The following is a 25,000-nucleotide window of genomic DNA, read 5'->3' on the forward strand; positions in this document are numbered from 1 at the left end:
AGAATAGAGAGAGCGAGAGAATAGAGGATGAGCGAGGAAAGATCGAGAGGAGAATGAGAGAGCGAGGGAAATAGAGGAAGCGAGGAGAATAGAGAGAGAGAGAGAAGAGAGAGAAGAGAAGAGAAGAGAGAAGAGAAAAGAGAGGAGAGAGGAGAGAATAGAGAGAGAGAATAGAATAGAGAGAGAGAGAGAGAATAGAGAGAGAGGAGAGAATAGAGAGAGAGGAGGAGAATAGAGAGAGAGAGAGAATAGAGAGGAGAGAGAATAGAGAGAGAGAGAGAATAGAGAGAGAGAAAGAGGAAAGTAGAGAGGAGAGGAAAGAGAGAGAGAGAGAGAGAGAATAAGGAGAGAATAGAGAGAGAATAGAGAGAGAGAGAGAGAAAGAGAATAGAGAGAGGAGAGAGAAAGAGAATAGAGAGAGAGAGAGAATAGAGAGAGAGAGAGAGAGAGAGACAAAGAGTCAGCAGCTCCCAGCCATTCCTCTTCTTATCCGCTAATATCCTCAACCCCTTTACCCTCCCTTAACTCTATCTCCCCCCTTCACCCATCTCTCACTGACACCAGCTCAGTCCTTCCCCACTACTCCCCCCTGTCTCACCCCACTGAGGGAGTAGATGTAGACTCTGCCTGCTTCCTTGTTGCCAGGGCCCAGGTACATGGGTGCTGCCACCAGCAGAACATCAGTAATGCCATCCTGGTCCACGTCCAACCCACACACCTCACTGCCATAGTATGACCCAATCTACAGACAGAGAGAGAGAGAGACAGAGACAGACAGAGAGAGACAGAGAGAGACAGAGAGAGACAGAGAGAGACAGAGAGGTATGGTGGTGGTGAGGAGAAGGGGTGTGGGGGGTTGGGGTGAGTGAGAGTTTGATTGATAGATACATCCAATGAGGTATATACACACACACTAGCTACCTGTTCTCCATTGAGGGCCTGTGCAATGTTGACATCTCCATTGTCGCTCAGTTCAAACAGAATGACCTTTCCTTTGTGTTTGAACCTGGGAGCTCCAGCCACATACAGCCTCCTCCAGTCTCCCACTATCACTGACGACACTGTGTAGCCTAAACACACACAAACACACACACACACACACACACACACACACACACACAAATACTTTATTTAGATCCACAAATGACATAATATTTGCATAGGATTCAAATATCTCACAGTCCATACAGATGCCTGGAGACACATTAGGTATGGAAACAAACATGTAAAACAGTGATAAGTTTAGTAGTATTATGTAAAACAGTGATAAGATGAGTAGTATTTTGTGTAAAACAGTGATAAGATGAGTAGTATTTTGTGTAAAACAGTGATAAGATGAGTAGTAGTATGTGTAAAACAGTGATAAGTTTAGTAGTATTATGTGTAAATCAGTGATAAGATGAGTAGTATTTTGTGTAAAACAGTGATAAGATGAGTAGTAGTATGTGTAAAACAGTGATAAGATGAGTAGTATTTTGTGTAAAACAGTGATAAGATGAGTAGTAGTATGTGTAAAATGGTGTAATGTAAAGTGTACATAGCGTAACGTAAGTAAGTTAAGTCACCCAGATAGGCAGCATGGTTCTTGAGCTCCTGGGGGAACTCTGACTCAAAGGCCTCTCTGGTGGGCATGATGCGGCCCTTGGCACCCTCCTTCAGCACCCCTCCGTCCCAGTCATACGCCCCCACCATCCCAAACAGGATGCCATCCTGAAACACACGCATGGGAGAGGGGGAATAAACATACAGTACAATGACAGATCAGAAATGCAAGTCAATGACATGGCGCGCGCTCGCATGCTTGCACACTACGCACACACACACATGGTGGACTCACATCCAGAACGTGTGTGGAGAAGCCAATCTGGGACATCTCAAACTTGAAGGAGCTCTCGTTGTACCCCAGCGTCCCTGTGACGAAACAGAAACATCAAAACAACGTTTAACAAACCTTTCTAGCACATTTTCTGTAGTATCCAACACAAAAATCTAGTTGAGCAGATCTCTGTCTCCAAGCTATTATTTCGTGTCATGTCATTCAAAAATTATTTTATTAAAGTCATGAGTCTCACCCTCTCATGTTTCTGTGCCCAACCACATATCTGTGTGGCGTGGGGGTTCAGTGACTGAGTGAGGGGCTAATGGGACCTCTGCTGAGGTGAAAGCGGAACAGGTTTACCCTAACTCTCAGAGGAAGTTTAGTTGAATGTTTGGTTAATGTTTGTTCTGCCAGTGCCAGGTGGCATGGGACTAAACATGGCATCCTGTGCTGCCCACTCTGACACATGAATACCGTGATGGGGCTAAACATGGCATCCTGTGCTGCCCACTCTGACACATGAATACCGTGAAGGGACTAATCATGGCATCCTGTGCTGCCCACTCTGACACATGAATACCGTGATGGGGCTAAACATGGCATCCTGTGCTGCCCACTCTGACACATGAATACCGTGATGGGACTAAACATGGCATCCTGTGCTACCCACTCTGACACATGAATACCGTGAAGGGACTAAACATGGCATCCTGTGCTGCCCACTCTGACACATGAATACCGTGAAGGGACTAAACATGGCATCCTGTGCTACCCACTCTGACACATGAATACCGTGAAGGGACTAAACACCCACTCTGACACATGAATACCGTGAAGGGACTAATCATGGCATCCTGTGCTGCCCACTCTGACACATGAATACCGTGATGGGGCTAAACATGGCACCCTGTGCTACCCACTCTGACACATGAATACAGTGAAGACACTAAACATGGCATCCTGTGCTGCCCACTCTGACACATGAATACCGTGAAGGGACTAAACGTGGCATCCTGTGCTGCCCACTCTGACACATGAATACCATGAAGGGACTAAACATGGCATTCTGTGCTGCCCACTGACACATGAATACCGTGATGGGACTAAACATGGCATCCTGTGCTGCCCACTGACACATGAATACCGTGAAGGGACTAAACATGGCATCCTGTGCTGCCCACTCTGACACATGAATACCGTGATGGGACTAAACATGGCATCCTGTGCTACCCACTCTGACACATGAATACTGTGATGGGACTAAATGTGGCATCCTGTGCTGCCCACTCTGACACATGAATATTCACTCTCAATTCAAATACTGTTCTTTTACTTCTATCCCCCTTTCACCTTTAATCCATACATTCCCTCCCTTCCTTCCCCTCCCCAATCTGCCACTATCTAGATGCCACAGGTTAGTGCCCTCTCTCTCCCTCCTCACTCAAGAACCCAGGTGGTATACAGAATCTACCTCCCTCATCCTCCTCTCATATCCTCCACTCCCTTCCTCCCTCGCTCCCTACAGACTTCAGGGTGGCATAATTTCCTCCCTTGTTCCTGTAAGTGTTGTGATAGCTGCTTGCGCCCTTCTTTCCTTTTCAAGGTAGTGGAATCTATCCATCCCTTCCTCTTTCATTCCTTCTGGGATTAAATGTGACACCATTCCCCCTTTTTTGCCTCTTTCTCAATTGAAAGAGAGTAACATCCCTCTCTCTTCTAACTTTCTCCCTGGCTAAATAAGAAAGCAGTTCCTCCCTGTCTCCAGAACACAGACAACCTTTACCCTCCTTTCTCTTTCCAGCACTTTCACCTCCCTCCCTCCCCCTTCCTCTTCCTCTCTCCGTCTCACCCTCTAGAGTGAAGATGCGGTCTCCTAGTGCATCTACGATGTCGTTGAGCGCCGCCTCGTCAGTCACGTTGAAAAAGTATTTGTCGTCAGGGTCGCTGGCAATGTACTTGATCTCACTGATAAACGTCTCTGGGTCCTGCTGCCTGCGGATGTAGTGACCCAATACCTGGAGGGAGAGAGAAAGGGATGAGGAAAGAGACGGGGAGAGATAAAGGGGGAGGGAGAGAGAAAGGGATGAGGAAAGAGAGGGGGAGAGAAAGGGGGAGGGAGAGAGAAAGGGATGAGGAAAGAGAGGGGGAGAGATAAAGGGGGAGGGAGAGAGAAAGGGATGAGAAAAGAGAGGGGGGGAGAGAGAGGGAAAGAGAGAGGAAGAAGAGGGGGAACAGAGAAAGGGATGAGGAAAGAGCGGGGGGAGAGATAAAGGGGGAGGGAGAGAGAGGGATGAGGAAAGAGAGGGGGAGAGATAAAGGGGGAGGGAGAGAGAAAGGGATGAGAAAAGAGAGGGGGAGAGATAAAGGGGGAGGGAGAGAGAAAGGGATGAGAAAAGAGAGGGGGGGAGAGAGAGGGAAAGAGAGAGGAAGAAAGAGGGGGAACAGAGAAAGGGATGAGGAAAGAGAGGGGGGAGAGATAAAGGGGGAGGGAGAGAGAAAGGGATGAGGAAAGAGAGGGGGAGAGATAAAGGGGGAGGGAGAGAGAGGGATGAGGAAAGAGAGGGGGGAGAGATAAAGCGGGATGGAGAAAGGGGTTAAAGGGAAGGGTAGAAAAACAAAAGGGAGAGAAAGAAGGGGTTAAATGTAAGGGACAGAAAAAGGGAAAGGTAGAGTGAGAGATAACATTAAAAGACATATTCTCTACGTCTTCTGCCAATAACTCCTCCATGTTTCACAGGGACAGAGAACATTTATATAGAGGGAGAGATATTACTGAGTCAGGACAATCTGAGAGGACAGAGAGAGAGAGCTGCCAACACCAACCCCGTACAGTACAGTAGAGGACATAACCTGAATCAAGGACAACCACAGAGAGACAGCCAGATGTGCAGAGTATAAGCCCTTAAAAGAGAAAAAAACAGATAATGTACGTAGGGTTCTAACTAAGGGGTTGTCTAAAAACAGATACTGTCCATAGGGTTCTAACTAAGGGGTTGTCTAAAAACAGATACTGTCCATAGGGTTCTAACTAAGGGGTTGTCTAAAAACAGATTCTGTCCATAGGGTTCTAACTAAGGGGTTGTCTAAAAACAGATACTGTCCATAGGGTTCTAACTAAGGGGGTGTCTAAAAACAGATAATGTACGTAGGGTTCTAACTAAGGGGGTGTCTAAAAATGGAGTCAGCTAAAATGTTTGGGAAATACTGCTCTAGCAAACCGTGAAATGAAAGAATTAGTCCAGACAGGGGGAGAGAGATGACTGGTGTGGTAGGGCTCTCTAGTGTGAGGAGGCTATAGTAACAGCTACAGTTACTAGTCTGTAATACAGAATAGCCTAAACACTGCAGTAAGGAGCACATTCCTCCCCAGAAACCCAATCCCAACAATCCTTCCCTGTCACTCTGGCTGCCATCTTAAATAAGGAAATTCTCTGTATTCAAAGGGGACGGAGGGAGGGAAGGATGGAGGAAGGGAGGGATAGAGGGAGAGATAGAGGAAGGGAGGGAGGGAGGGATGAAGGGAGGGACGAAGGGTGGGATGGAGGGAGAGAGGGAAGGAGGAAGGGAGGGATGGAGGGATAAATGAAGGGAGGGAGAGAGAGAGGGAAGGAGGAAGGGAGGTATGGAGGTATGAAGGGAGGGAGAGAGGGAAGGAGGGAGAGAGGGAAGGAAGGGAGAGAGGGAAGGAAGGAGGAAGGGAGGGAGAGAGGGAAGGAAGGAAGAAGGGAGGGAGAGAGGGAAGGAAGAAGGGAGGGAGAGAGGGAAGGAAGAAGGGAGGGAGAGAGGGAAGGAAGGAGGAAGGGAGGGAGGGAGAGAGGGAAGGAAGGGAGGGAGAGAGGGAAGGAAGGGAGGGAGAGAGGGAAGGAAGGGAGGGAGAGAGGGAAGGAAGGGAGGGAGAGAGGGAAGGAGGAAGGGAGGGATGGAGGGATGGATGAAGGGAGGGAGAGAGGGAAGGAGGAAGGGAGGGATGGAGGGAGGGATGGAGGGATGGATGAAGGGAGGGAGAGAGGGAAGGAGGAAGGGAGTGAGAGTGAGTGAGAGAGAGAGAGAGATGAAGGGATGGAAGGAAGGAAAGAAGGAAGGAAGGAAGGAAGAGAGGGAGGGAGGGTTTAATGTGAAGGAATCCTACACTATAAATGTATACATGGAGATATTAAAGAAGCAGAGAAATTCCGTTGGTCTTGCCAGCTGCTGCTGGTTTGTCCTCAGAGTCACGAACGGAGAGGGAGGACAGAAATACAGACAGTGGGAGGTAGCTTGTTAAGTATTCAAAACAGAGCTTGTTGCTCTGCCCTCCCCAAAGGGCTGTTTTCTGTCCTACACACACTGGCAGCAGGACAGAGAGCAACATCAAAACATTGTAGCCGCCACAGTGAAACCACGTTTCAGCATCAAGACTCCCTGGAGATATTCTCTCTCTCAATTTCAATTCAATGGCTTTATTGGCATGGGAAACATGTGTTAACATTGCCAAAGCAAGTGAGGTAGACAACATACAAAGAGAGTCTCTCTCTCTCTCTCTCTCTCTGTCATATATATATATATATATATATATATTGTGGTTCCTCTGGTGACAGTGGCCCTGCAGGTCCCAGTGTTTATTTTAAGGAGCCAGAGGGCTGTTTCAATACAGCTATTTCAGGAGTGGGGTTGGTTGGTGAGACTGTCTGCCATATTGGTTAGCGAGTTTGTGGTGTAGCAGGCATGCCGCATTCATGTGCTCTATGGAACAGTGTGTGTGTGCGTGCATGCATCTCTGTGTGTGCGTATGTGTGTGCGCGCGCATGTGTGTGTGTGTGTGTACTCACAGCGATGGCATATCTGGTGATGTTTCTCTTCTCACACTCCTCCAGAGCGTCCGGTAGCTCCTCCCAATCATGTGACTCTCCGTCCGTCACCACGATCATGACCTTGGTGGCCCCCTCCCTCGCCCCCCGCTCAGGGCTGAATGCCTCCGTACTGGACAAAGACAGATAAAGAACTTTATTAGGTAAATATCACAGTGCTGTTGTCAGCATGTTAAAACAGCACATACTGGTTCAAGACCCAAACTGCTTACATGTACATTCTCGCTCCGTTGCCCTGAACCAAACCACAATAAAACACAAATATTGTTCTAGAGTTGGATCTGAAACATCATGGCCTGAAGTAGAGTGTCTCATGACAAGCTGTAGACCACACTATTTGCCAGGAGAGTTTTCATTTTTTTCGTGGCTGTTTATTTACCACCACAGACAGATGCTGGCACTAAGACCTCACTCAGTCAGCTGTATAAGGAATTAAGCAAACAGGAAACCGCTCACCCAGAGGCAGCGCTCCTAGTGGCCTGGGACTTTAATGCAGGGAAACATAAATCAGTTTTACCTAATTTCTATCAGCATGTTAAATGCGCAACCAGAGGGGAAAAAAAATCTAGATCACCTTTACTCCACAAACAGAGACAAGTACAAAGCTCTCCCTCGCCCTCCATTTGATAAATCTGACCATAATTCTATCCTGCTGATTCCTGCTTACAAGCTAAAATTAAAGTAGGAAGCACCAGTGACTCAGTCTATAAATAAGGGGTCAGATGAAGCCGATGCTGAACTAAAGGACAGTTTTGCTAGCACAGACTGGAATATGTTCTGGGATTCTTCCAATGGCCTTGAGGAGTAACGCCACATCAGTCACTGGCTTTATCAATAAGTGCATCGAGGACATTGTCCCCACAGTGACTGTACATACCCCAACCAGAAGCCATGGATTACAGGCAACATTCACACTGAGCGAAAGGTTAGAGCTGCCGCTTTCAAGGTGCGGGACTCTAACCCGGAAGGTTATAAGAAATCCTGCTATACCCTCAGACGAACCATCAAACAAGCAAAGTGCCAATATAGGACTAAGATTGAATCATACTACACCGGCTCTGACGCTTGTTGAATGTGGCAGGGCTTGCAAACTATTACAGACTACAAGGGAAGCACAGCCGTGAGCTGCCCAGTGACACGAGCCTACCAGACGAGCTAAATCACTTCTATGCTCGCTTCAAGGCAAGCAACTCCGTGAGAATACTATTAATTGACTACAGCTCAGTGTTCAAAACCATTGTGCCCTCAAAGCTCATCACGAAGCTAAGGACCCTGGGACTAAACACCTCCCTCTGCAACTGGATCCTGGACTTCCTGACGGGCCGCCCCCAGGTGGTGAGGGTAGGTAGCAACACTGGCGCCCATCAGGGGTACGTGCTCAGTCCCCTCCTATACTCCCTGTTCACCCACGACTGCATGGCCAGGCACAACTCCAACACCATCATTAAGTTTGCAGACGACACAACAGTGGTAGGCCTGATCACCGACAATGACGAGACAGCCTATAGGGAGGAGGTCAGAGACCAGAATAACAACCTATCCCTCAACGTAATCAAGACAAAGGAGATGATTGTGGACTACAGGAAAAGGAGGACGAGCACGCCCCATTCTCATCGACGGGGCTGTAAATCTAAATCAAATCAAAATTTATTAGTCACATGCGCCAAATACAACAGGTGTAGACCTTACAGTAAAATGCTTCCTTACGAGCCCCCAAACCAACAGTGCAGTTTCAAAAAGATACGGATAAGAAAGTGGAGCAGGTTGAGAACTTCAAGAGGGTAGTGTACAGAGGGTAGTGTACAGAGGGTCGTGTACAGAGGGTAGTGTACAGAGGGTAGTGCATATGGTCCAGTACATCATTGGGGCCAAGCTCCCTGCCATCCAGGACCTACAGTGGGGAGAACAAGTATTTGATACTGCCGATTTTGCAGGTGTTCCTACTTACAAAGCATGTAGAGGGCTGTAATGTTTAGCATAGGTACACTTCAACTGTGAGAGTTGGAATCGAAAACAAAAATCCAGAAAATCACATTGTATGATTTTTAAGTAATGAATTTGCATTTTATTGTATGACATAAGTATTTGATACATCAGAAAAGCAGAACTTAATATTTGGTACAGAAACCTGTTTGCAATTACAGAGATCATACGTTTCCTGTAGTTCTTGACCAGGTTTGCACACACAGCAGCAGGGATTTTGGCCCACTCCTCCATACAGACCTTCTCCAGATCCTTCAGGTTTCGGGGCTGTCGTTGGGCAATATGGACTTTCAGCTCCCTCCAAAGATTTTCTATTGGGTTCAGGTCTGGAGGTAATCAAATGGCTACCCAGAATATTTGCATTGTCCCCCCACGCTGCTACTACTCTCTGTTTATTATCTATACATAGTCACTTTAACTATACATTCACATACATATTATCTCAATTAGCCTGACTAACTGGTGCCCCCGCACATTGATTCTGTACCGGTACCACCTGTCCTGTATACAACCTCGCTACTGTTATTTTCACTGTCATTTTACTGGTTTATTTTCTATTTCTTTACTTATCTATTGTTTACCTAATACCTATTTTTTACTTTAAAATGGCACTGTTGGTTAGAGCCTGTAAGTAAGCATTTCACTGTAAGGTCTACACCTGTTGTATTCGGCACACATGACAAATAAACGTTGATTTGATTTGACTCATCGTCCACACTACGTAAAGTGCTTCACAGACCTCGACTACTACAGAGAGAGCGGGAAAGAGAAGGAAGAAAGAGAGAGGGGAGAGAATGGTGGGAGAAGGAGAGGAGAGGGAAGAGAAAGATGAGAACAAGTGAATGAGCAGGAAAGACAGAACAGAGAAAGAGAAAAAGAGAGATGTGTCACGCCCTGATCTGTTTCACCTGTCCTTGTGCTTGTCTCCACCTCCTCCAGATGTCGCCCATCTTTCTCATTATCCCCTGGGTACTTATACCTGTGTTTTCTGTCTGTCTGTGCCAGTTCATTTTGTCTGTTTAAACCTACCAACATTGTCCTTTGCGCCTGTCTTTGCTATAGTCCCTGTTTTCTAGTTTCCTGGTTTCGACCTTTCCTGCCTGACTTGACCCGGAGGCCTGCCTGCTGTCCTGTACCTTTACCTCTACTCTGAATTACCGACCTCTGCCTGACCTGACCCCGAGCCTGCCTGCTGTTCCGCTACCTTACACCCTCTCTGGATTACCGACCTCTGGCTGACCTGACCCTGAGCCTGCTGTTCTGCTGCTTTACACCTCCTCTGAATTATTGAGCCCTGCCTGCCTTGACCTGCCGTTTGCCTGCCTTGACCTGCCGTTTGCCTGCCTTGACCTGCCGTTTGCCTGCCTTGACCTGCCGTTTGCCTGCCTTGACCTGCCGTTTGCCTGCCTTGACCTGCCGTTTGCCTGCCTTGACCTGCCGTTTGCCTGCCTTGACCTGCCGTTTGCCTGCCTTGACCTGCCGTTTGCCTGCCTTGACCTGCCGTTTGCCTGCCTTGACCTGCCGTTTGCCTGCCTTGACCTGCCGTTTGCCTGCCTTGACCTGCCGTTTGCCTGCCTTGACCTGCCGTTTGCCTGCCTTGACCTGCCGTTTGCCTGCCTTGACCTGCCGTTTGCCTGCCTTGACCTGCCGTTTGCCTGCCTTGACCTGCCGTTTGCCTGCCTTGACCTGCCGTTTGCCTGCCTTGACCTGCCGTTTGCCTGCCTTGACCTGCCGTTTGCCTGCCTTGACCTGCCGTTTGCCTGCCTTGACCTGCCGTTTGCCTGCCTTGACCTGCCGTTTGCCTGCCTTGACCTGCCGTTTGCCTGCCTTGACCTGCCGTTTGCCTGCCTTGACCTGCCGTTTGCCTGCCTTGACCTGCCGTTTGCCTGCCTTGACCTGCCGTTTGCCTGCCTTGACCTGCCGTTTGCCTGCCTTGACCTGCCGTTTGCCTGCCTTGACCTGCCGTTTGCCTGCCTTGACCTGCCGTTTGCCTGCCTTGACCTGCCGTTTGCCTGCCTTGACCTGCCGTTTGCCTGCCTTGACCTGCCGTTTGCCTGCCTTGACCTGCCGTTTGCCTGCCTTGACCTGCCGTTTGCCTGCCTTGACCTGCCGTTTGCCTGCCTTGACCTGCCGTTTGCCTGCCTTGACCTGCCGTTTGCCTGCCTTGACCTGCCGTTTGCCTGCCTTGACCTGCCGTTTGCCTGCCTTGACCTGCCGTTTGCCTGCCTTGACCTGCCGTTTGCCTGCCTTGACCTGCCGTTTGCCTGCCTTGACCTGCCGTTTGCCTGCCTTGACCTGCCGTTTGCCTGCCTTGAACTGCCGTTTGCCTGCCTTGAACTGCCGTTTGCCTGCCTTGAACTGCCGTTTGCCTGCCTTGAACTGCCGTTTGCCTGCCTTGAACTGCCGTTTGCCTGCCTTGAACTGCCGTTTGCCTGCCTTGAACTGCCGTTTGCCTGCCTTGAACTGCCGTTTGCCTGCCTTGAACTGCCGTTTGCCTGCCTTGACCTGCCGCTTGCCTGCCTTGACCTGTCGTTTGCCTGCCTTGAACTGTTGTTTGCCTGCCCCTGTTGAAAGAATAAACTTTTGTTTCAACACTGTCTGCACATGGGTCATACCTTGAAATGTGATAAGATGAGAGAACAAGTGAGTGAGCAGGAAAGACAGAACAGAGAAAGAGAGGAGCAAAGGAATGTGGGTACAAAAGGAAGACAGAAAGGTAGAGAAGAAAAAGAGAAAGGGAGAGGGAGGATAGATGAGAGAAAGAGGGAGAGGATAGATGAGAGAAAGAGGGAGAGGGAGGATAGATGAGAGAAAGAGGGAGAGGATAGATGAGAGAAAGAGGGAGAGGGAGGATAGATGAGAGAAAGAGGGAGAGGATAGATGAGAGAAAGAGGGAGAGGGAGGATAGAGGAGAAAAAGAGAGGGAGCGAGAGGATAGATGAGAGAAAGAGGGAGGGAGAGGATAGAGGAGAGAAAGAGAGGAAGGGAGGATTTACACATGGAGTAAACAATTAACAAGTCAATAACACAGTAGAAAACAAAGGGGGGAGTCTATATACAATGTGTGCAAAAGGCATGAGGAGGTAGGCAAATAATTACAATTTTGCAGATTAACACTGGAGTGAAGAATGATCAGATGGTCATGTACAGGTAGAGATATTGGTGTGCAAAAGAGCAGAAAAGTAAATAAATAAAAACAGTATGGGGATGAGGTAGATGAAAAAGGGTGGGCTATTTACCAATAGACTATGTACAGCTGCAGCGATCGGTTAGCTGCTCAGATAGCTGATGTTTGAAGTTGGTGAGGGAGATAAAACTCTCCAACTTCAGCGATTTTTGCAATTCGTTCCAGTCACAGGCAGCAGAGTACTGGAACGAAAGGCGGCCAAATGAGGTGTTGGCTTTAGGGATGATCAGTGAGACACCTGCTGGAGCACGTGCTATGGATGGGTGTTGCCATCGTGACCAGTGAGCTGAGATAAGGCGGAGCTTTACCTAGCATGGACTTGTAGATGACCTGGAGCCAGTGGGTCTGGCGATGAATATGTAGCGAGGGCCAGCCGACTAGAGCATACAAGTCGCAGTGGTGGGTGGTATAAGGTGCTTTAGTGACAAAACGGATGGCACTGTGATAGACTGCATCCAGTTTGCTGAGTAGAGTGTTGGAAGCCATTTTGTAGATGACATCGCCGAAGTCGAGGATCGGTAGGATAGTCAGTTTTACTAGGGTAAGCTTGGCGGCGTGAGTGAAGGAGGCTTTGTTGCGGAATAGAAAATCTTGATTTGATTTTCGATTGGAGATGTTTGATATGAGTCTGGAAGGAGAGTTTGCAGTCTAGCCAGACACCTAGGTACTTATAGACGTCCACATATTCTAGGTCGGAACCATCCAGGGTGGGAATGCTAGTCGGGCATGCGGGTGCAGGCAGCGACCGGTTGAAAAGCATGCATTTGGTTTTACTAGCGTTTAAGAGCAGTTGGAGGCCACGGAAGGAGTGTTGTATGGCATTGAAGCTTGTTTGGAGGTTAGATAGCACAGTGTCCAAAGACGGGCCGAAAGTATATAGAATGGTGTCGTCTGCGTAGAGGTGGATCAGGGAATTGCCCGCAGCAAGAACAACATCATTGATATACACAGAGAAAAGAGTCGGCCCGAGAATTGAACCCTGTGGCACCCCCATAGAGACTGCCAGAGGACCGGACAGCATGCCCTCCGATTTGACACACTGAACTCTGTCTGCAAAGTAATTGGTGAACCAGGCAAGGCAGTCATCAGAAAAACCGAGGCTCCTGAGTCTGCCGATAAGAATATGGTGATTGACAGAGTCGAAAGCCTTGGCAAGGTCGATGAAGACGGCTGCACAGTACTGTCTTTTATCGATGGCGGTTATGATATCGTTTAGTACCTTGAGTGTGGCTGAGGTGCACCCATGACCGGCTCGGAAACCAGATTGCACAGCGGAGAAGGTACGGTGGGATTCGAGATGGTCAGTGACCTGTTTGTTGACTTGGCTTTCAAAGACCTTAGATAGGCAGGGCAGGATGGATATAGGTCTGTAACAGTTTGGGTCCAGGGTGTCTCCCCCTTTGAAGAGGGGGATGACTGCGGCAGCTTTCCAATCCTTGGGGATCTCAGACAATATGTTGGCCGAGGTTGAAGTAGCCAGGCGGAAGGCATGGCCAGCCGTTGAGAAATGCTTATTGAAGTTTTCGATAATCATGGATTTATCAGTGGTGACCGTGTTACCTAGCCTCAGTGCAGTGGGCAGCTGGGAGGAGGTGCTCTTGTTCTCCATGGACTTCACAGTGTCCCAGAACTTTTTGGAGTTGGAGCTACAGGATGCAAACTTCTGCCTGAAGAAGCTGGCCTTAGCTTTCCTGACTGACTGCGTTTATTGGTTCCGGACTTCCCTGAACAGTTGCATATCACGGGGACTATTCGATGCTATTGCAGTCCGCCACAGGATGTTTTTGTGCTGGTCGAGGGCAGTCAGGTCTGGGGTGAACCAAGGGCTGTATCTGTTCTTAGTTCTGCATTTTTTGAACGGAGCATGCTTATCTAAAACGGTGAGGAAGTTACTTTTAAAGAATGACCAGGCATCCTCAACTGACGGGATGAGGTCGATGTCCTTCCAGGATACCCGGGCCAGGTCGATTAGAAAGGCCTGCTCACAGAAGTGTTTTAGGGAGCGTTTGACAGTGATGAGGGGTGGTCGTTTGACTGCGGCTCCGTAGCGGATACAGGCAATGAGGCAGTGATCGCTGAGATCCTGGTTGAAGACAGCGGAGGTGTATTTGGAGGGCCAGTTGGTCAGGATGACGTCTATGAGGGTGCCCTTGTTTACAGAGTTAGGGTTGTACCTGGTGGGTTCCTTGATGATGTGTGTGAGATTGAGGGCATCTAGCTTAGATTGTAGGACTGGCGGGGTGTTAAGCATATCCCAGTTTAGGTCACCTAACAGAACAAACTCTGAAGCTAGATGGGGGGCGATCAATTCACAAATGGTGTCCAGGGCACAGCTGGGAGCTGAGGGGGGTCGGTAGCAGGCGGCAACCGTGAGAGACTTATTTCTGGAGAGAGTAATTTTCAAAATTAGTAGTTCGAACTGTTTGGGTATGGACCTGGAAAGTATGACATTACTTTGCAGGCTAACTCCGCCCCCTTTGGCAGTTCTATCTTGACGGAAGATGTTATAGTTGGGTATGGAAATCTCTGAATTTTTGGTGGCCTTCCTGAGCCAGGATTCAGACACAGCAAGGACATCAGGGTTAGCAGAGTGTGCTAAAGCAGTGAGTAAAACAAACTTAGGGAGGAGGCTTCTGATGTTGACATGCATGAAACCAAGGCTTTTTCGATCACAGAAGTCAACAAATGAGGGTGCCTGGGGACATGCAGGGCCTGGGTTTACCTCCACATCACCCGCGGAACAGAGAAGGAGTAGTATGAGGGTGCGGCTAAAGGCTATCAAAACTGGTTGCCTAGAGCGTTGGGGACAGAGAATAAGAGGAGCAGGTTTCTGGGCATGGTAGAATATATTCAGGGCATAATGCGCAGACAGGGGTATGGTGGGGTGCGGGTACAGCGGAGGTAAGCCCAGGCACTGGGTGATGATGAGAGAGGTTGTATCTCTGGACATGCTGGTAGTAATGGGTGAGGTCACCGCATGTGTGGGAGGTGGGACAAAGGAGTTATCAGGGGTATGAAGAGTGGAACTAGGGGCTCCATTGTGAACTAAAACAATGATAACTAACCTGAACAACAGTATACAAGGCATATTGACATTTGAGAGAGACATACAGCGAGGCATACAGTAATCACAGGTGTTGAATTGGGAAAGCTAGCTAAAACAGTAGGTGAGACAACAGCTAATCAGCTAGCACAACAACAGCAGGTAAAATGGCGTAGACTAGGCAACGGGGCCAACAGATAAAACAAACAAGCAGAATGGAGTACCGTGATTAATGGACAGTCCAGCGTGCATCAGCTATGTAGCCAATAGATCAGTGTCCAGGGGGCAGCGGTGGATGGGGCAGGGAAGCTGGACTGGCGAGTGTTATCCAGGTGAAAAAAAAAACTAACAATGACTAAATAGCTTGTAGCTAGTTAGCTGGTTAGCTTCTGGAGGTTCTTGAGTGTGTTCTAAAAATAAAAAAATAATAGCGATTCCGTATCACATTGGGTGAGGCAGGTTTCCGGAAGGTATAAACAAATTAAAAGTCAAATGAGATAGAAAGTAAATATGGGTCCGGTGAGCGTTTGGGACGCGGCGATTCAGGTGGTTAGCAGGCCTGTGCTAACAAGCTAACAGTTTGTAGGCCCGGGCTAGACAAGGTAGCAGTTAGCGGACCGGAGCTGGACAAGCTAGCAGGCCGAATTAGCAAGCAGGGAGATAGCGAGGGCTAGAGAGTTAGCCTTTGGGGGACGATAGAGGAGAGAAAGAGAGAGAGGGAGGATAGAGGAGAGAAAGAGAGGGAGGGAGAGGAGAGAAAGAGGGAGGGAGAGGATAGAGGAGAGAAAGAGGGAGGGAGAGGATAGAGGAGAGAAAGAGGGAGGGAGAGGATAGATGAGAGAAAGAGGGAGGGAGAGGATAGATGAGAGGGAGGGAGAGGATAGACGAGAGAAAGAGAGGGAGGGAGAGGATAGACGAGAGAAAGAAAGGGAGGGAGAGGATAGACGAGAGAAAGAAATATCCAATAAATGTCGGTCCACTTCATGATTGTGTCCCACTTGTTGTTGATTCTTCACAAAAAATACAGTTTTATATCTTTATGTTTGAAGCCTGAAATGTGGCAAAAGGTCGCAAAGTTCAAGGGGGCCGAATACTTTCGCAAGGCACTGTATGTGAGAACAGAATGTGGAAGGGGAGAAGAGAGAATTAGAGAAATAGATGAAGGGAAGAGAAAGGAGGGGGAGGAGCTAGATGAAAGAGTGGTGTTAATTGGGAGGTCTGGTTGTAGTTACACTTTTATAGTCAGGAGTGTGGTCATGACACAGCATGTGTGTGCGTGTGTGTCACATGGTAAAATGTGTATGACACAGTGAGAGGCAGTAGCTGATACCCTTTTAATAGACTGCTTTACTCTCCTATATCACTCATTTAGCCTCTATGTGTCTTATACTGCTTCCTGTGTGTGTGTGTGTGTGTGTGTGTGTGTGTGTGTGTGTCACACCGGTGATGTTTCTCTTCTCACACTCCTCTAGAGTGTGTGTGTGTGCGTGACTGTGTGTGTGTGTGTTTGTACAGCTGCAGTGGCTGTAGGAGCTAACCAGGCTGTACTACAGTGGCCACACCTGCAGCTCTGCTGACCCAGCAACAGCCAACCCCGTCAGTCTTCCTACCAATGCCAGCTCTGGTATCTTTTCATCTGTGTGCGTTTGATTCGTACAAGAAGTCCAAGAAACAAAACAGCACAGGCTGGCTGGTAATGATATATTTGAAAATGTTAATTCTGTCAGCACAACAACTATTGCTCGAGTCCTAAAGAAACACCAAGTTACAATGAAACAGTTATACACTGTACCGTTCGAGAGAAACAGTGAACGGGTAAAAGAGCAAAGATACCAATATGTCCAGGTAAGACGTCTGAGGTTACGTACACAGCTATACAAAATATTTACAGTAAAACTGCGCACTTACTGTTTTTCAGAGAGTAATGGAGGTGGAAGCACTGGAAAGACCACATTCATTTGTATTTATCGATGAAGCTGGATTTAACCTTGCCAAAACACGGCGCAGAGGAAGGAATGTTATAGGTCAAAGGGCCACTGTGGAGGTTCCATGCCAAAGGGGGGGAAATATCACCATGTGTGCTGCAATGGCCAATGATGGTTTGCTTCTCAACACACCACTCATTGGCCCATACAACACAGAAAGGCTTATAGCTTTCCTAGAACAGCTCTATTCTCAGCTAGTGCCAGCAGAACAGGGGGAGCCAGTAAGAAACCCCCAAGTTTTTGTCATAGTTTGCGATAACGTTGCTTTTCACCACTCTGCAGCTGTCACAGATTGGTTTGCAGCACATCACAGATTTATGGTTTTGTACCTGCCTGCATATTCACCCTTCCTCAACCCAATAGAGGAGTTTGTCTCTGCCTGGAGGTGGAAAGTGTTTGGTCACCACCCACATGACCAAATGTCTCTTTTGGAAGCCATGCGTGCCGGATGTGAGGACACGAGTCCAGAGGACTGCCAGGGATGGATAAGGCACTCCAGAAGGTTCTTCCCCAGGTGCATGGCAAGAGAAAACATTAGATGTGATGTTGAAGAAAACCTGTGGCCTGATGCTAGAGAGAGGCAGGATTAGCCCCTCAATTATTTGTTCGAATTACAGTATGTACTTTTAGTTTCTACCTTTTTTTTCTCATTACTGTAATTCCGTAAATTACTACAGACTATTGAAGCAAACTGCTAATTTTCATTTACCTTAAAGAATTGTTATGTTCTAAAAAAAATTATAAATCATGTGAAAGAATGTCACTCTTTTCTTTGAAGAAAATATAACTTTGTATGAAGTCACTGAAATGGTTCAAACTGTAAAGATGAAAAGTTAGTATTTTCTGTATTGGTGTTTGATGTGTTTTTACTCTCAGTGTGTTCTGAGTGACAGTGTGTTTTATCTCAGTGAGGGTTGTGCATAGTGTTTTTACTCTCAGTGTGTTCTGAGTGACAGTGTGTGTTATCTCAGTGAGGGTTGTGCATAGTGTTTTTACTCTCAGTGTGTTCTGAGTGACAGTGTGTGTTATCTCAGTGAGGGTTGTGCATAGTGTTTTTACTCTCAGTGTGTTCTGAGTGACAGTGTGTGTTATCTCAGTGAGGGTTGTGCATAGTGTTTTTACTCTCAGTGTGTTCTGAGTGACAGTGTGTTTTATCTCAGTGAGGGTTGTGCATAGTGTTTTTACTCTCAGTGTGTTCTGAGTGACAGTGTGTGTTATCTCAGTGAGGGTTGTGCATAGTGTTTTTACTCTCAGTGTGTTCTGAGTGACAGTGTGTTTTATCTCAGTGAGGGTTGTGCATAGTGTTTTTACTCTCAGTGTGTTCTGAGTGACAGTGTGTGTTATCTCAGTGAGGGTTGTGCATAGTGTTTTTACTCTCAGTGTGTTCTGAGTGACAGTGTGTGTTATCTCAGTGAGGGTTGTGCATAGTGTTTTTACTCTCAGTGTGTTCTGAGTGACAGTGTGTGTTATCTCAGTGAGGGTTGTGCATAGTGTTTGGCTGCACTGAGCGTGTTTTGAGCCATGTGTTAAGAGTTGTGTTGCTTGGAATGAGTTTTGCAGGTGATGTGAACTGTTTAGCTCAGGTGACTGTTGGTAGTGCAGACTGTAGTTAGAGTTTTGCACATGTGACTCCAGTTGTGCCCACTGTCGTTTAGCAATCGAAAAAAAACTGTAAATAGTCTTGAATAAGATAAGTAGCCAATAGGCAGAGGGTAGCATCATTTGTCTGATTCTCTGTAATAAATGGTGTGGGAATAATAATACATTTTATTTTGTAAAGTGGTTTCTTGCTTCAAACAACACAACAACATTTTCAGTCACCTTGTCTGAAGGACAAGTGGATAAACAGGTTAATGTCAAGTCCACAGGTTTTTTCACAAGTCTCATGGAATGTAGGCCTACATTGAGCACCACACATTGGCTGCTACTGTAAGCTGAATGACAGAACAGCAATTTCCATGTTAAAATGTTATGGGATGCATTTTCTCCATTGTTTTTTGATGGTAGACCACTCTGATAGGCCTACATTATGATCAAACAGTCACAGTAGCCTACTTGACCACTGTTAAAACGAACTTAAAACGGGTACAGCCTCAGTGTTCACAGTAAACGCATGCCGGAAGTTGCACAGAATTTCCCCGTTAAACTTGCGCTCAGCTGACCTGAAATGTCAGTGATGAAAAACATTGGAGGGAACATTGGTTAATAGTATTAGTAAAAGAAATCTGTTTATTTAGGTGTATTTCCAGTCACCGCCTTTAAACTGATTTTAAACAGCTTTTAAAATTTCCATTGACTTCTCTTTAAACTGCCCTTCTCACATCCTGACCATTTACCTTTAAATGTGCTGGAAAACAGGAACTCTCCAATTACCTGCCGTGTGTGTGTGTGTGTGTGTGTGTGTGAGAATGAAAGCAGTGGTATGTAGAGTACGGGTGTGTGTGTGTGAGAATGAAAGCCGTGGTATGTAGAGTACGGGTGTGTGTGAGTGAGAATGAAAGTCGTGGTATGTAGAATACGGGTGTGTGTGTGTGAGAATGAAAGCCGTGGTGTGTAGAGTACGTGTGTGTGTGATTGGGAATGAAAGCCGTGGCGTGTAGATTACGGGTGTGTGTGTGTAGTATGGGTGTAGTACACTATATGTGTATGAGTTTAATAAAGGAGGAATGTAATTTTCAAAGGATAACTTTTACGGTGTGAGATATCAGGTGTCCATATTAGACAGCTGTTTGTTATGTTTTGACCTATGACTCCTCTATACCCCTCAGCCTCAGCTGGATTCCATGTTCCACAGAGAAGAAAAGAATAAGGAAATATTTGACATTCTTAAAGGGCAGAGTGAGTTATGATTGAGACATTGACCAGATCAATGAGAACGGCTTATGATTGATTGACAGACGTACCAGCCCATGTGGATGGCATATGCTGTGCGTGTCTCCCGCCCCTCCTGTCGGCTGATGTTCTTAGCCGCTTCAACCACCTCCTGTGTTGTCTGGTAGTCTCTCAGTGACCACTCATGGACCGCAACCTCACCGTACTGCAAAACCCCCACCTGAACACAACCATACAAGGTCATGGTAGAAACAAAACCACACACATAATTGTGTCTGGCTGTCTTTCCAATGTAGTTGAGCATACAGTGGGATATCCACAGATGGGACATGGGGTCATGTTCTCCTGTCCTCTATTGTCCCCATCTCCCTCTCCAATCCTCAACCTAAACCTCTACCCCTCTGCTACTGACCCCCTCCAAACCCCTTATTCCCACTCTCCTCTAATCTTCCCCTTCTCCCCCTCCTCTTCTCCCTTTCCTTCTCATCTCCCATCCTCCCCTAACTCCTACCCCACTGCTACTTCTTCTCCCCTCATGTTTCCCTCTCCCCTCATGTTTCCCTCTCCCCTCATGTTTCCTCTCCCCTCATGTTTCCTCTCCCCTCATGTTTCCTCTCCCCTCATGTTTCCTCTCCCCTCATGTTTCCCCTCCCCTCATGTTTCCCTCTCCCCTCATGTTCCCTCTCCCCTCATGTTCCCTCTCCCCTCATGTTTCCCCCTCCCCTCATGTTTCCCCCTCCCCTCATGTTTCCCCCTCCCCTCATGTTTCCCCCTCCCCTCATGTTTCCCCCTCCCCTCATGTTTCCCCTCCCCTCATGTTTCCCCCTCCCCTCATGTTTCCCCCTCCCCTCATGTTTCCCCCTCCCCTCATGTTTCCCCCTCCCCTCATGTTTCCCCCTCCCCTCATGTTTCCCCTCCCCTATGTTTAGGCCAGCTCTTGTGCCATTGAGGATTTCATCACAGAAATGTATAGACACACACACACACACACACTCTTACCTGCATCTGTTCTGGGCTGATATGGAACTTGCTGAGGATGTTACTGAGGAAGTTCTGGACTTCATACCAGGGATAGATACTATTGGAGCCATCCAGAACGATCACTATGTCCATGTATGTTGCACATCCTGGACAGAAAACACATATTATTGTATCCATAAGGGAACGCTGAGAGTACTAAGGACCCCCAAAACCCCATGAAATGAACTCTACTGAGTCATTACCATTCACCTGTGATGTGTGTGTGTGTGCTCGGGTTTATAAATGCAACCCACTCTTTGTGTGTGTGTGTGTGTGTGTGTGTGTGTGTGTGTGTGTGTGTGTGTGTGTGTGTGTGTGTGTGTGTGTGTGTGTGTGTGTGTGTGTGTGCAGTTACTCTGTGCTGTAGGGGAGATGGTCTCTCTAGGTTCCAGGTCGTTGCTGACAGAAACACAGATCCCCGTACTGAAGACTGACGTACCACACTCCTGAGACCACAGGGGCGCACACGCCTGGAACACACACACACACACACACACACACACACACACACACACACACACACACACACACACACGTGATTATTATTTTAGCTTTAAGTGAACCTGTAAAGGTAACATAACATACACAAGTGTCATATGGTCCTAGCTAGCACTGATTTATTGGTGAGAGTGAGAGGCACAAGACAAGGACAGAGTTGACTTCTCCACTGGGCTGTTGGTCAGGTCTGCTACTGAACACACCAATAAACACCAGCAGGCTGAGTGAAGGGGAGGCAGACCCAGATAGAGAAAGAGGGTGGGAGGCAGAGAGAAGGGGGAAGAGGTTGCCATACGACAGACCACGTATTCACCCTGCACACCCTAAATGTCAAACAAACAAAGGCAAATTCTTCTCATGCTTTGTTGATGTCAAAAAAGCATTTGACTCAATTTTTCATGAGGGTCTGCTATATAAATTGATGGAATGCTGTTTTGGGGGAAAAACATACGACATTATAAAATCCATGAACACAAACAACAAGGGTGCTGTTAAAAGAAGCAATAAAACGACTTGTTTAGACTGGTTGAGTATCTGGAGCATCAGCATTTGTGGGTTTGATTACAGGCTCGAAATGGCCAGAAACAAAGACTTGTCTTCTGAAACTCGTCAGTCTATGCTTGTTCTGAGAAATGATGGCTATTCCATGTGATAAATTGCCAAGAAACTGAAGATCTCGTACAACGCTGTTTACTACTCCCTTCACAGAACAGCGCAAACGGGCTCTAACCAGAATAGAAAGAGGAGTGGGAGGCCCCGGTGCACAACTGAGCAATAGGACAAGTACGTTAGATTGTCTAATTTGAGAAACAGATGCCTCACAAGACCTCAACTGGCAGCTTCCTTAAATAGTACCCTGCAAAACACCCACTTCAAAGTCAACAGTGAAGAGATGACTCCGGGATGCTGACCTTCAAGGAAAAATTACGCCGATACCCAATAACTCTCAAAATCAAGAAATTAGCCGTTCAATTCTACAACCACCTAAAAGGAAGTGATTCCCAAACCTTTGATTACAAAGCCACCGCCTACAGAGAAGAGTCCCATTAGCAAGCTGGTCCTGGGGCTCTGTTCACAAACACAGACCCCACAAAGCCCCAGGACAGCAACACAATTAGACCAAACCAAATCATGAGAAAACAAAAAGATAATTACTTGATACATTGGAAAGAATCAACAAAAAAACAGAGCAAACTAGAATGCTATTTAGTCCTAAACAGAGAGTACACAGTGGCAAAATACCTAACCAATGTGACTGACCCAAACTTAAGGAAAGCTTTGACTATGTACAAACTCAGTGAGCATAGCCTTGCTATTGAGAAAGGCCGCCGTAGGCAGACCTGGCTCTCAAGAGATGACAGGCTATGTGCTCACTGCCCACAAAATGAGGTGGAAACTGAGCTGCACTTCCAAACCTCATGACAAATGTATGACCATAGAGAGACATATTTGACTCATATTACAGAGACCCACAAAGAATTTGAAAACAACTCCAATTTTGATAAACTTCCATATCTATTGGGTGAAATACCACAGTCTGCCATCACAGCAGAAAGATGTGTGACCTGTTGCCACAAGAAAAGGGCAACCAGTGAAGAACAAACACCATCGTAAATACAACTCATATTTAAGTTGATTTATTTTCCCTTTTGTACTTTAACTATTTGCCCATCGCTACAACACGGTATATAGCCATGGGAACTTTTGTGAGTGTAATTTTTTATTGTTTATTTCACTTTGTTTATTATATATTTCACTTGCTTTGGCAATGTAAACATATGTTTCCCATACCAATAAAGCTCTTTGAAATGAAATTGAATTGAGGAGGGAGGGGCTGAGACAAAAGGGGGGGACTGAGAAAGAGAGAGAAAGAGCGAGAGAGAGGGGGGAACTGAGAGCGAGAGAGAGAAAAAGAAAGAGAGAGAGAAAGAGAGAGTCAGAGAGAGAGAGAAGGGAGACAGAGAGAGAAAGAGAGAGAGATGTGGGGAGAGGGAGAGCGAGAGAATGAAAGAGAGATGAGGAGAAGAATTGGGTAGAAGCGAGGGGGGGTATGTCATGGAAAAGCATATAATTGTGGTTTGAGAACATATGAAATGAAAGAGAGGGAGAAGAGAAAGAGAAAGAGAGTGAGGGATGGATGGGGTGAAGAAGTTGTTGACATGGTGGCAGTTTTCATGAGTATTGTACCAGAGCTGGAACACACCAGACCAATAAAGCCATTTAATCCCAATTGTAGTGAATGAGGTGAGGCAGAACAGTCACATAACAATATTGATGTCTTCAAAGCATACTGTTGATTTGGCTTTAAAACCAAAGAGAAAACATGACCCTGTCATTACCAAAGGCCCCAGCACAGCTCCAGTACAGACACAGAGACAGAGAGAGACAGAGGGAGGGATGGTGAGAGAGGGATGAGAGAAAGGAAAGAAGGAGAGGAGGGCGAGAGTTGCTATGGCTTTTGGTAGGCCTGTCATTACAAAGGGCCGGAGCTGCATTCCGATCCTGTTTTAGACCCTACCACAGGGGTTCAAATACACACACTCGCAAAAACAGGGTGCGCTGGCCCTGGCATTAGTGAACTGTGTTTGACTCTGCACCTAGAGTAGCTGCAAACTGCTGGCAGACACACACACACAGGAGTGGCTGCTTGCTGGCACAGCCACCCAGTAATTCCTCTGTAACCATAGAGATCTGGAGATACCTGGATCAGAAGACTCTGCTAGGACAACGTGGCCCAGAGTGTGTGTGTGTGTGTGCGCTTGAATGTATGGTAAGAAAAGCTGCCCTATAATGAGGGGGGATTCTGAACACACACAGACATGGCATCTAATGTTAATTCCTTCTAAACATGGCCAACCCCAGCTGACTCATTGAAAAGTCCATACCAAACAAACACACCACCTCCTCCTCTCACCCCCACCACATCCCTCCAGGACTGACTCAGTTCCTACAGCCATATGTAACCCACGATCAAGCACATGTTGTCTGCAAGACTCAAGACCATGTTAGCCCACTGACTCAATCAATTCATCAATCAATCAGTCAACCAGTCAGCCAATGGGACAGAGAACGTACCAAGAATCCATCAGGTGAGTCTGGACTGAGGGTCATTCCTAGATGAGAGTTCTTCAGGTTTCTAGATACATTCTGTAATGTGCTCTCACCTGAGACAGAGAGGGAGGAGAAAGATGGTTAATGACATTCCCTAGAGGCTGAGCTATGGTCAGTTTAGTGTTTCTCCTCCTAATGGTTAAGATTAGGATCAGCGGAGGGTAAGCTGATCCTAGATCTGTAGTTGTCTCTCACCTAGGTTGGTTTTGGTGCAGTTGGAGCTCCTCTCCTCTCCCACGATGCATTTGTACACGTCTCCTCTCCTGGTATTGGAAGGTCCATCCCAAGGAGCGCCAACCAGCATCCTGCATCACAATCACACACACAGCCAATCAGGTTGTGAGGATTTTATCAATGCATCCTACTACAGATACACTAATTGATAGCCTGGAGGACGGCAGGTAGCCTGGAGGACGGCAGGTAGCCTGGAGGACGGCAGGTAGCCTGGAGGACGGCAGGTAGCCTGCCATTGAACAAGGCAGTGAACCCTAATCGCTCCAGGTTCGGCATTAATAACCTGTACACTCATACAGGTTACCCACTTGTACATGCAGTGAAACAGGACAAATATAAGCACCCCCTTTTTGACCTTTGACAAACACACACACATACACATACAGACGTTGGTACTCACGATTTGTCCCCCGCATTGTCATGCTGTAGCACAGAGAAACC

The 25,000-nt window shown here is 47.2% G+C and overlaps 1 protein-coding gene and 1 long non-coding RNA gene across 2 annotated transcripts in view; one reads left to right on the forward strand and one right to left on the reverse strand.

Moving 5' to 3' along the window:
• LOC109878090 (integrin alpha-10) overlaps window positions 1–25,000 on the reverse strand; it is a 46,139-nt gene that overhangs the window by 11,633 nt on the left and 9,506 nt on the right. The window contains exons 2-13 of the mRNA XM_031837634.1: window positions 24,960–25,000; window positions 24,521–24,630; window positions 24,290–24,378; window positions 21,072–21,186; window positions 20,696–20,823; window positions 19,768–19,916; window positions 6,628–6,778; window positions 3,669–3,834; window positions 1,838–1,911; window positions 1,566–1,710; window positions 922–1,070; window positions 599–742 (exon numbers count right to left, since the gene is read on the reverse strand). The exon at window positions 24,960–25,000 is cut by the window's right edge and continues 71 nt beyond it. Of these exons, the coding sequence (XP_031693494.1) occupies window positions 599–742; window positions 922–1,070; window positions 1,566–1,710; window positions 1,838–1,911; window positions 3,669–3,834; window positions 6,628–6,778; window positions 19,768–19,916; window positions 20,696–20,823; window positions 21,072–21,186; window positions 24,290–24,378; window positions 24,521–24,630; window positions 24,960–25,000 (1,461 nt within the window). The remainder of the gene's footprint in view (window positions 1–598; window positions 743–921; window positions 1,071–1,565; window positions 1,711–1,837; window positions 1,912–3,668; window positions 3,835–6,627; window positions 6,779–19,767; window positions 19,917–20,695; window positions 20,824–21,071; window positions 21,187–24,289; window positions 24,379–24,520; window positions 24,631–24,959) is intronic.
• Window positions 16,672–17,397, forward strand: LOC116376540 (uncharacterized). Its single transcript, XR_004211968.1, has 2 exons — window positions 16,672–16,724; window positions 16,798–17,397. It is a non-coding gene; the product is annotated as an uncharacterized LOC116376540 (long non-coding RNA).

This window comes from Oncorhynchus kisutch, linkage group LG2, assembly GCF_002021735.2.
Source record: "Oncorhynchus kisutch isolate 150728-3 linkage group LG2, Okis_V2, whole genome shotgun sequence".
Classification (NCBI taxonomy): Eukaryota; Metazoa; Chordata; class Actinopteri; order Salmoniformes; family Salmonidae; genus Oncorhynchus; species Oncorhynchus kisutch.